The 12,853-nt window shown below is 38.0% G+C and overlaps 1 protein-coding gene across 2 annotated transcripts in view; it reads right to left on the reverse strand.

The window, feature by feature from the left end:
* Window positions 1-2,298: 2,298 nt before the first annotated feature.
* The window catches only part of sec24a (SEC24 homolog A, COPII coat complex component), a 60,376-nt gene continuing 49,821 nt past the window's right edge, over window positions 2,299-12,853 (reverse strand). For both annotated transcript variants that reach the window (XM_078550942.1, XM_078550943.1), the window contains exons 19-23: window positions 11,724-11,861; window positions 11,531-11,635; window positions 8,593-8,685; window positions 8,201-8,304; window positions 2,299-3,671 (exon numbers count right to left, since the gene is read on the reverse strand). In XM_078550942.1, coding sequence (XP_078407068.1) covers window positions 3,557-3,671; window positions 8,201-8,304; window positions 8,593-8,685; window positions 11,531-11,635; window positions 11,724-11,861 — 555 coding nt within the window. In that variant the 3' untranslated portion in view covers window positions 2,299-3,556. The remainder of the gene's footprint in view (window positions 3,672-8,200; window positions 8,305-8,592; window positions 8,686-11,530; window positions 11,636-11,723; window positions 11,862-12,853) is intronic.

Raw genomic sequence — 12,853 nt, forward strand, 5'->3', positions numbered from 1 at the left:
CCCCACCCGCCAAATTTGGTATCATCTGCAAATTTAGAAATTGTCGTTTTGATTCCAAAATCCAAATCGTAAATTGTGAACAGCAGTGTGCCCACCGCTTATCCTTCTCCCCACCCATCTCCCTACCTTCTGCCACTCTGAATAACTACCCTTTATTCCCACTCTCTTGAAGCTAGCTAGCAATCCATTCTGCCATTTGTCCCGACTCCACATTCGCTCACCTTATTCATTAGTTTATTATCGTGCACCTTATCAAAGGTTTTTTGAAAATCTAGATAAGTTACATCTACTGCGTTACCATTGTATTTCCTGTTACCTCCTTAAAAAATTCAATAAGGTTGGTCAAGCAAGATTTTTCCTTTTGAAAACTAATGTTGACTATTCATCATATGTCTCATTCCTAGATGTTCTTTTATTCTCTCCTTTAGTGAGGATTCCATTATTTTTCATAATACTGACATTAAGCTAATTGGTCCATAATGCTGTCCCCCTTCTTACCAATATAGGACTTATCCACCAGTTCTGTGGCGCTACATCTTTTTCTAACAAATTACTAAATGTCAGTAGTAATACTTCTGCTATGTCTTCCCTACATTATTTTAAAATATGTGGATACAATCCATCTGAACCAAGGGTTTTGCCCTGAGTTTGTTTAGTTTGTTCAACAGATCCCCTTCTTAAAATTTTAAATGCACTTCTCATTTTTCTGAAAAAAGTTAGCCACTTTGGCAAAAGTGATGGGCCTACATCACTACACATGCAAAAATAATAAACCCTGCAAATTCTTCTGGAATCAGAGTTCCAAATAATTTGTGCACTGCATGTTTACATTACTTGTAAAAATATAAGGAAACAATCATAATGACAGATTGAAAAGCATAACAGGTTCTTTTCTTGGGAATAACAGCTTTTTACCCCCTAAAATCTTAATCTGACCCCAGTCAAATCTGCAAAATATAGCAGGAATATCCAAATGTACGACGAGTGTAAACTGACCATATCAATTGAAATGGTTGCCATCAAATGTTACACTAACACTATTGGCAAAGTGTTAATTATCCTGCAAGTTATTGGATATTTTCCAAAGAACCGATTTGCATGTCAAAGCATATTGCTTTATTCAATAAAATTCTGCAATTAGAGCTCCATTTAGGTTACACTTTGTAGTCCACAGAGGGCAGGCTGAATTCAGTCCAGAGGACATTTACTGCCAAAAGTTTGCTGTGTAACACTTACCCCAGACAGATCCTAGATTCTTCCCTACAAAGCACATTGCCCGGCATACTAAAAATCAAATAAAATTTAATGAAAAACCTCAGATACTGGATAGTTCCTCAGATAAGGTAGTTCTGACCATGAAATTTGGACTTTGGATATTTCCTTGGGCTTAATACACACATCAGCACAAAGGTTTATAACCAAATCTCAGTGATATATATGGTTGTACTCTGAAGCACAATGACTTCATCCATCACAAGAGCCAACTGTCTCAAAATATAAAAGCTGTTCTAACTGCATTTGAATGTTCCTCACCAATCCAAAAAGGCAAAGTACCAATGGCAAACTGTAAACAACAGTCTCCCAGATAGTATCAGCGCCCAGAAGTTTGCCATTTATGTCCACCAACTTTAATAGTTGTACTATTTGTTGAGCTGCAGGTAATAAGCTCTGGAAATCTAACTTTCCAATTAGGTCAGTACAATTTATCCAAATATTTTATGCTCCTGCCAATAACAAGGGTTAATTTAATGAAATGTCTAACCTTGGTAAAACAATTGCCAGTAACATCCCACTAAGCTACCCAAAATGCAAAAGTGCTCATGAGGACTGAAAGGTCCCTCAACTCATGATATGTAACTTTAATTTGAATGTGTTTATTTGAAGAATAGAGTCAGAAGACTATATTAAATAGACATGTGAGAAATGCAGTTACATGTCTTTAGTTTTAAGCCATTTCAAACCCAGAAACTGCTAGGCTTGGAACAATTTGTTTTCTTACCCTACTTTTATCATTCAGTCATCTTCCATCACTACCAAACTCAGCTGTGAGTCAGACAGTCGTTTCACAGGAAGTTTCACTTTGCAAATTCTACCCACACCCACCTCTCACAACAAACAAATCTATTGAGGTACAGTTCACGTTACTAATGGTCTTTTCAATAATTTCGAAAGGGTAGGTACAAACTGCTGAGTAGAAGTTTATGCACTATCATGCGCTCCAAGCCTCCCCCCCAATCCCCACCACCACCCCACTGAAAAAGTAAGGAATTGTAGAACACAAGGCCTCAGGATTAGACATTTTTAAGAGAATTAGGATTTAATTTGTTACAATTTTATACACTACTTTACAAAATGCAATTTACTATTTACAGATTACATTTTATAGTGTATGGACTTTCAAATGACTATTTGTGGTCCCAGATACTGTTACAGCAGGTTTTGCAGCATCAATTTGTTCACTAATTTAAACAATTCTGTATTAAAAAGCATGTCTGTAAAATACATATGTCCCCAATGATTTCAAAAGTGTTTTGTTCTCTTCAAGTAGAAATATCAGACATGGTAGACAATGTTACGGGCTCTGCCTATTAGCATATTAGAATCATTCAAACTTAAATATCAAGACAAATTTAAAAAGATGATGCACATGATACTCCAAGCACAAAGATGTGGTAATATTAGCAATACAGCAACATCAATATAAATCACACTTTACCATATGTTGTGAATTACATAAATAAGTCACTTTTGCATAAATCTGTATTTTCCTAGTAAAAAAGCAGGAGAAACTAGAAAAATATAGCTAATTTAAGATAATGTTACATTGAATGTGGTCATATCTAGCTGATTCAAGACCAGATACAATGATACAGGAGAAGAAATTTTTGGTGACAAGACCAGAATCGAAAAACGTCTTTATCGACATATAAGATTACAAACAATGACTTCAAGTCTGCCATATCTCTAAATTTCCAGGTGTAAAGACCACAAATACAGAAATAGGGATAAAATTTCAGTTACATTTTCATATTCTTTACAAGCATCTCCTGTAATATTGTGTCTGTTCTTCGGGAGGGCGGGTGTGGGGGAGGGAGACGACATTCAACCATTGCTTGATTTGAAATCAGAAATTTACACCAAACTCTACACAGTGATGATTTCCTCTAGTTTCCACAGCTTTTACTACAGAACATTTGAACCATGCATTACACAAGTGTGTGACATTTAAAAACAGCCCCACACTCCCAAATGTAGAAACCCAAATCTCATGAACAGAACACCTAGGTTTTCACAACTGTATGAGCTAGGTTTAACTAGGCAAACCTTCAAAATGTTAACAAAAAATGGCTTCACTATTTATAATGTTTTGTCATCCAACCTATTAAATATATTTCCATTCTGTGTGGAAAATGTAGATTGGCTCAATGAAAGCTAGAATGTTTGATTTACAAGGATACCAATATTTAATTATTTTAATTTCGCACATAAATACTGGTACCCCTTGTACCAACACGAGCTGTCTCCACCCAGCTGAAGCTTGCATTTCTTTTGTGGATCATTTGTTCACTTGCTGTTGTATGTGAAGTAGGAACTCATAATAAGACAATGCTGACTCTGTTCGATCTTCAACCATGTTCTGTAGGAAGCTGGCCTTAAGAGGGCTCTCATCCCTGTGTCAAGGAAATAAGTGAAAAAGCTCAGTTACTAATGTTAACCTGCAATATTTATACATATAACATTTTAAACAGGATTTTTGAAGTGCTCAGGTATACAAACAAGTTTATTCTAATAGCTTAAAAAATGAGCTTCGAAGTAAATCTGGGGATCTTAATATTTATACAGGGTGCTGGATGAAAAAAGACCAAGATCCGCCTTGTTCACCTTTTACCATTCCAGTAGTCACAAGAGACTTGTGTCTTTCATGGACATTGATGCAAGTCCATGCACTGAACAAAAAAAAAAGACTTGCATTTTGGGATGATCAAATATCTGTAAAATTGGTACTTGAACATTGCATTGGAGTAAGATGCAGCTTTGCTTGGTTTGGTACTTTCAGGATTTCAAAACCAACAGATCCTAAACACTACTGCAAAAGGAATTGTAAGTTTCTTTAACTATCCAAGGTCAATAGTGTATGCACCATAGGCTTCCAAGATGTGTCCAAGAACATGCTATTGCTTCTTTTAGAAAATTAAACCTCCCAAACTTTCTAAAAGTCATGACACCCCCCTCCTAGCCACGCTCAAATCATATAAAAGCCCCACTCTTGGGTATTTCCTGAGACAGCAAAACAATTGCCATTTTCTCTGAAGTGGAAACTGCAAATGTCATATATAAAAGTTTTGCTATACTCGAGATCCAGTTCAAAACATGTTAAGAGGAATTTTGTCTGTTACATGATCAATTGCTCACTTCAGGGTTGTTCGTAGTAAAGCAAGTTACAAAACACAAAGTATTTCAGTCCCAAGAGTTCCTCCATACCACTCCACCTCCAAATTTTTTTTCTGCATTCAATACACTGTCTGCTGTTTCTTTCGTAGATAGTAAACTTCTGCATTTGCCGAATACCTAATTATATGTAGAGATTTTACACGCTGAAATGCATGACTGGTTGAAAATCAGTGACAATTTTAGACAAGTCTTTTTCGATTAATTCTTGGGATGTGCATGTTCTGAAAAAGACATTTAAATCATTGATTTCCCTTCGCTAATAGCCCTTGAAAAGACAGTGATGGGCCACCTTCTTAAATTGCTGCAGTCTCTGTGTTGAGGAGCTCCCACAATGCTGTTAGAATTCTGGTATTTTGACCCAGCAACAAGCAAGAAAAATGATACATGTTCAAGTCAGGATAGTGTGCAACTTAGGAGTGGAGTCTGAAAATGATAGTGCTCCTATGCTTTAGTTCTGTTGAAGGGTCATGAGGACGCGAAATGTCAACTCTTTTCTTCTCCGCCGATGCTGCCAGACCTGCTGAGTTTTTCCAGGTAATTCTGTTTTTGTTTTGGTGCTCCTATGCATCTGTTATCTTTCTCCTTCAAGGTGGTGGAGGTCATGGGTTTAGGAGGTCATGGGTTTGGGAGGTGCTGCTGAAGAACCCTTGACAAGTTCCAGCAATACATCCTATAGATAGTACCACACTGTAGCTACTGTTGATGATCAGAGAGCGCTGTTTAGGCTAGTGGGTGAAGTGCCAATTAAGCAAATTGCTTTGTCTCGGATGGTGTCAAGTTTCTTTGGAGCTTAAACAAACAAATACCTTGACCAGGTCAATTATTCCCGAATAAACCTATTCTGCATAGGTTTTTTAAAAAATGCGTTCATGGGCTTTGGAGTCACTGGCAAGTCCAGCACTTTCATTACTCATCTGGAGTTGCCCTTGACAAGGTGGCACCGAGCTGTTGTCTTGAATCGCTGCAATCTGTGGTGTAGCTACATTCAGTGTTTTAAAGGAGGGGGTTTCATGATATTGATTCAGCGATGAAAGAATGGGATTTCTAAGTGTGGAAGGTATGTGACTTGGGGGAAACTTTCAGGTGGCGGCGTTTATGTGCCTGCTGCCCTTGTTCTTCTATGCAGTAGGGGGTCAAGGGTTTTGTAAGTGCTTTCGAAGAAGCCTCGGTGAACTGCTGCAGTAGAAGGTACATACTACAGCCAGAATGACGGTGGTCGAGGAGTTAATGTTTAAGATGGTGGATGGGGTGCCAGGTAAGCAGGCTGCTTTGACCTGGATGATGGCAAGCTTGAGTGTTGTTGAAGCTGCACTGCAAGTGGGGAGTCTGGAGGAGAGTTACTCACTGCAAGTGGGAAGTCTGGAGGAGAGTTACTCACTGCAGAATTCCCAGCCTCTGGCTTGCTCACGCAGCCACAGTATTCATGAGTCTGGTCCAGTTAAATTTCTGGACAATGGTGATCTCCAGGATGTTGATGGTTGGGGATTTAACAATAACCTAAGAATGCCTTTAAAAATTAGCTGCAGGGCTTGATAGGACTGTCATTCACACCAAGAGAGCTCCAGCTGAGTTACCCAATCTTAGCAATGGTTTTATGGGTACTATAAATAGCGTCAACTACATAGTGCCGAAAAGGAGATTTGGGGAAAAAAGTGAAAATTAGTTCTCAATGCTGTACAGTTGACATCTGCAAGAAGTATATACACAGATTACAGCGAATATGGACATGGGTGCACACCTTTCCATCTTCCCTTCAAAGTTGAAAAACCTTTTAAATTTGGTGATGGTAAAGTGCCACAATGAGTCAAAGACTCATGTTAACAGACAAGGAATCTGGGAGAGAAAGACAAGATAAGTGTAAAGCAAAGACAACATTAAGAACACAGAAAGCAAAGGAGTCCTAGAATTGTAGGAATTGCCCTGCAAGATGATTATAAAGTTTTATAAAAGGTACACTAAAGGGTTCCCAATTATTTGTAAGTATTGCAAACTGTGAGGACAACGGTATAGAACTTCAAAAGGACAGACAAGTTGGTGGAGTGGGCAGATAGGGGCAGATGAAGTTCAATGTGGAGAAGTGTGAGGTGATGCATTTTTAAGAGGGTGCAGGACCAAAGGGGCCTGGGAGTATATGTGCATAGATCATTGAAGGTGGCAGGACAAGTGGAGAGAGCAGTCAACAAAGCATACAGTATCTTGGGCTTTATTAATAAGGGCATAGAGTACAAGAGCAGGGAGGTTATGCTGAGCTTATATAAGACACTAATTAGACCCCAACTGGAGTATTGTGTACAAGTCACATTATAGGAAGGATGTGATTGCATTGGAGAGAGTGCAGAAGTAGTTTACAAGAATGGTTCCAGGGATGAGAAACTTCAGTTATGAAGATAGGTTGGAGAGGGTGGGTCTGTTCTTGGAGAGAAGGCTAAAAGGAGATTTGATAGAGGTGTTCAAAATCACGAGGAGGCTGAATAGAGTAGATAGGGAGAAACTGTTCCCATTCGTAAAAGGGTCGAGAACGAGAGGGCACAGATTTAAAGTGATTTGCGAAAGAAGCAAAATGTGATCCGAGAAAATTTTTTTTCGCAGTGAGTGGTTCGAGTCTGGAATGCACTGCCTGGAAGTGTGAAGGAGGTAAATTCAATCGAGGCATTTAAGAGGGCATTAGATAATTATTTGAATAGAAACAAATGTGCAAGGTACAGGGAAAATGCAGGAGAATGACACTACGTCATGATACTCATTCGGAGGGCCGGTACAGAATGACAGGCCGAATGGCCTCCTTCTGCACTGTAACAATTCTGTGATTTTGCTGGCACTTGTACTGGACAAAAGCTAACTATTAAAGTTGAAGCTGGATTTACACTTCGAACATTGTACATTTGATTGTATATTTCACAAATACCCATACATCATTTCTATTCCAATAAGTGAACAGCTGAGAAAATAGATTACAATAAATTGTTCTTTACTGTTAAATATTAATTCAAAAAAGCATATTCAATACAGTGGAATAGTTAAGCGCAGCCATTGTGAATTATTGTTTGATTAGTGGATCAATTGAATGTGGCATTTTGATAAATGGTTACCAACTCTCTAAAAAATATATTAAAAGCAATAAGTAGCAGCATCAGTAAAGTATACTGAAGTTTTGAGAAGGGATTTTATATTTAAGCCTAGTGTCTTAAAGTTCAAATTTCGTCCCATTAAAAAATAATCCACATTAAAAAAAAATGCTAGAAAGAAATCAGAACTGAGGAGTTACACTTGACAGGAAAGATCAAACCTATCAGAAAAGAATGAACAGGCTTTGTTCCAGAAAAGAAAGTTCTGAAGGATGACCTGACAGTGGGTCTTTAGGAACATGGAAGGGTTTGATAAGGTAGATGTATAGTAGGTATTTCTACTGGGCAAAGCTGGAAGGTGAGACTAGAACTAGGGGGCCATAAATATAAAGACAGTCACTAATAAATTCAATAAGGAATTCAGGAAAAACTTTTTATGTAGGCGGTGGTAAGCATGTGGAATTCGCTACAATGGAGTGGTTGAGGCAATTAGCACAAATGTATTTATCTAATTTCCTTTTACATACTAGAGGGAGAAAATGAATAGAAGGATATGTTGATGGGGTTAGAAAAATGGTGGAAGCAAGCTCATGTAGAGCTCAAGCACCAGCATGGACATGCTTGGCTGAATGTTTCTGCACTGTAAATATTAGGTAACAGGTACAGTGAATTGCATCACTTACTTGATTACATGGAGCACAGGAAAGAATGGTCTTTGTTCCCGCAACCAGGAGATAAAGGTTCTAGTTCGCTCAGATTCAGCAGTGTCCAGTTCTGGAAGCTGTGTCTGTTTAATAGAGATAAGCATCGAGATAAATACAAAAACAGTCTGCAATGACATCAGATCCTGAAATAGCTACTGAGAAAGGGGGAAAAAAATATGTTGACATTCTGGCAATAGTTCAAACCTCGGGAATGAAGAGCACACAGCCATTATGAAATGGACTCTATAAAAACTTAAGACTGTTGCAGCTTGCATTTATATAGCATCTTCAGCATAGAAAGAGGTCATAAGGCACCCACAGAGACAAGGAGAATGGATTTTAGTTGTAATGTTTTTATATACTTGACCTACCATGTTTTGTGGTATGGAAACATAATTGGAAGCACCAAGAACTTGGCTCACAAAGTTTGGACAACACCTTTTTCCAACCCAAAGATAGAGTGCCTGAAAGACAGAAAATATTGGATTTTTTTCAAGAATTATTAAAAATTAACTTCAAGCTATAATCATGGACTGGGTGGCACTCAGAGCTACCACACTAGTTTTCCACCCCAACCTAGGTTTGAATTAACACAGACTGATGAAACTATCCACATCAGCTGCAAGGATTCTTAGTGAAACATGTTTGGAGGAGTTTTAAATGAAGATTTCAAAGTGGCACAAAACTTAACAAAAGCAACAGTTTCCCTCAGAGGCCAAATAGAAAAATTCCCAACTAAGTAACAGGGTGCATTTATGAAGTTTGACTAGACTAGAGACACCTTGTTCAATAACAAGTTTCACCTTGCACAGTACACCTAATCAAATCTTTATACTGGCCAGGAAGAACAGTGCTTTCCATAAATGCATCCCTCACCTTGATCAACATAAAAATACTATTTTTTTCACAAAAGCTGCACTCTGAAATTTTTACCGCACTCACACAAATTAAAATTATGTACACAAACTTAGTAAAAACCATGAAAATCAGCTTTGCTCTTGAAAGTATTACATTTTCACGAATGTGGTATTTTTTGCAGTCCAAATGTAACTTAGCCTCCCTATGCAAAATTAATTTATTCAAAAACTAAAATTATAGTGAGTATTACTCATTTCAACATTGGGCTATGATTTTCAGTATATGTAGGATCAATCTATCCTGTACACATTACAACTACAGTAGCCCCTCAATCCAACACTGATCAATGACAATGTTTAGGATTCCTTTAAAATCTCACACATACAAAAGTCAACTATATTCTGACCTAAACTGTTGATGCGGAAACAAAAGTCTGCAGTGACATCTCAACGAACTATGCTGTAAAGCATTCACAACACGAGTTAGAAACACCAAGTAACAACATGGACAGGTATCAGCTAATCATTGATTTGGGATGGGTCAAATCTGACCCTACGTGAACTTTTTCAGGAGGCTGTTAGCTTAGTTGATTGGGGACTGTCTATGGATATTGTCTAAATGAACTTCCAAAGGCATTTTATAAATTATCAAAAAGATTAGCAAAAAAAAAGAGCGCGCGTAGAATTGAAGGTAACCATGTGACATTATTTGGTAATTAGCTGAGGTGGGAGAAAGAGTAGGGATAAAGGGTTCATTCTCTGACGAACAGGATGTAACAAGTGGTATGAGCACTGGAACCTCAGCTTGTTACCATGTATATCTTCATCCAAGTCACTGAGGTGGAGAGTTACATGTCCCTACGTGCGGACGATACTAAGTTAAGAGGCAAAGTAAGTTATGTCCATAGAAGCAGAAAGTTGCAAAGGAACACAAGCAAAATAAGTGAGCAGGAAAAACAAAATTAGATGTATTTCAATGTGGGAAACAGAGGATTTCCACTTTTGATTTGAGAAAGCCAAATCACAATTTTTTTTTAAATGGCATGTGACTATGAGCTGTGGGGAAGCAAAAGTATTTAGGGGGCACAAATCACAAGAAGTACAGAGTAATCAAAATATCTACTGGAATGTTGATCATTATCTCAAGTTCATTGTAATATAAAAATGAGGAAGTAATGCTTCAATGGTGGAGCTGTGGTCAGATCCTATCTGGAATAAAGGGTTCAATTTAGGCACTGCATCTCAGGAAGATTATTTGGCCTTGGGTATAGTGCAAATTCACCTGAAGTTTATCAGAGTTTAAAGGGTAATTTATTAGGACAGGGTTCATAAACCTGGCTTGTATTCCCTAGAGTTTAGATGGTTTGTGAGAGCTGATTAAGGTGTTTAAAATGATAAAAGGTTTCAATAAGGTAGGCACAGAAATGATTTCATCTGGTGGGCCAACCAGAACAAGTGAACTTAAAATTAGAACTAGGCTATTCAGAAGCGAATTCGGGAAGCACTTTTTCACACATCTGGAATACTACCAAAAAGGCTGTGAATGCTGGGCCAACTGAAATGTCAAGACTCAGATCAATAGATTTTTGTTAGGTGAGATTGTAATAAGATATGGAATGAAGGCATGTAAATGGATTTTAGGTACAGATCCACTTGATTGGCTGAATGGGCTCGAAGAGTTAAATTGCTTACAACCTTTTTTGCGCAGGCCAAGTCATTTGGATCAGGGGAATAATCATGGTTAGTATTTAACAGAGCAATTAAAATGAGGAGAACAGTCCTTTAACTTTGGATTCTAACAATACTTATATTCATAAATAATGTTATAGTTCCAAAGAAAAGTCGTAATGGACTCAAAACATAGCTCAGCTTCCCTCTCCACAGATGCTGCCAGACCTGCTGAGTTTTTCCAGCATTTTCTGTTTTTATTCAGCATCCAAATATTTTGCTTTTATTCATAAATAATTTTCTGTTAACCTTTCATTAAACACTCTTCTTTAACTAAGTGGCAAAGATTGAAGAAAATTGCTCACCATCTCAATGAGACGTGCATAGGTCAATCCAGCACATCACTAAACTTAAGTTATCCCACTACCACCCCCTCATCCACATAAGTTGTAAGGCCAAACACTGTTTTTGTGTTCTGACTATAAATAATCTATAAACCTACTCAACAAATCAGCATCTAAACCATATGCTGGGTCAGCTGTATCTCCAGGAAGCAGGGTTTTTCATTGTGAGCAAAAATTTGCACTGCTAAAAGAATAAAGCTATAATGAAAGTATTTCCATAATGAAATCTTAACTTTTAATGGTTGGCCTCAATAGGAAAGCAGTTCTGCATTATTTTTGGCAAATTAAGAGTAACATCAAATTCTTAAAACCAACTATGATTGTTGAATAGAAGACTGGTGAAAACAGGAGTTAAAGAACTATATAACTAAGTCACTTACAGTGCCAGCATCCATTAAGAAGGCGCCATCCCTGTTTAGTTTCTCCACAGACAGCTGGAGAATTGGTGGCTGAGGTATGGTTTTATCATTAATGTTAATGGATCCCTGCAACAAAAAAATGCATTAAACCATAGCTCAAAGTTACTTAATACTTTCAGCATTTAACAAGAGATTTAGTACGAAGGAAACCTACTTCATCTGATAGATTGTCCATCCTGTACAGATTCGGATGAATCATAAGCATGAGGTAAGACACGGGCTGGTATTTCACTTCACACATGGAAAAGACACGGTCATCTAGCCTTGTACTTGTCCCAGTTCTGAAAGCTTTCTGCAATAAAGGGGGACAGTCATTAACCATTGCAAGCACAGCTGGAGAATAAAACATGTGAAAATGCAGATTGATAAGCAACATTTCAACATCCTGAGTAAAATTAGGACTTAATACCTGTAAAATCATGTTCCAATTATGTTAGCTTTTCGACTTAAAAGTTGAAACTTAGGCACTTACTAGTAAATTTAATCAAGTTGATATACCTATGCAGTATGTTTAATTTATTTTCAATACAAGATAAGTGAACACCTGACAGAACAATTAAAGGAATAGCTTAGAGCAATGTTCTAAATTGACTGTAACTTAGCATTTGCCCAAATAAATTCCCATATTCAGCTTTGGAAAGTTGATAATGTTTGATATATCTTATTGTTAGAATTCTTTGAGGAGGTAACGAGTAGGTTAGACAAAGGAGAACCAATGGATGTTATCTACTTGGACTTCCAGAAGGCCTTTGACAAGGTGCCGCACAGGAGGCTGCTCAGTAAGATAAGAGCCCATGGTGTTAGAGGCAAGGTATTAGCATGGATAGAAGATTGGCTGTCTGGCAGGAGGCAGAGAGTGGGGATAAGGGGGTCCTTCTCAGGATGGCGGCTGGTGACTAGTGGAGTTCCGCAGGGGTCGGTGTTGGGACCACAACTTTTCACTTTATACATTAATAATCTAGATGAAAGAACTGAGGGCATCTTGGCTAAATTTGCAGATGATACAAAGATAGGTGGAGGGACAAGTAGTATTGAGGAGGCGGGGAGGCTGCAGAAGGATTTGGACAGGTTAGGAGAATGGGCAAAGAAGTGGCAGATGGAATACAACGTGGGCAAGTGTGAGGTCATGCACTTTGGTAGGAAGAATAGAGGCATAGACTATTTTCTAAATGGGGAGAGAATTCAGAAATCTGGAGTGCAAAGGGACTTGGGAGTCCTAGTCCAGGATTCTCTTAAGGTTAACTTGCAGGTTGAGTCGGTAGTTAGGAAGGCAAATGCAATGTT

Source organism: Cetorhinus maximus, chromosome 10 (genome assembly GCF_964194155.1).
Source record: "Cetorhinus maximus chromosome 10, sCetMax3.hap1.1, whole genome shotgun sequence".
NCBI lineage: Eukaryota > Metazoa > Chordata > Chondrichthyes > Lamniformes > Cetorhinidae > Cetorhinus > Cetorhinus maximus.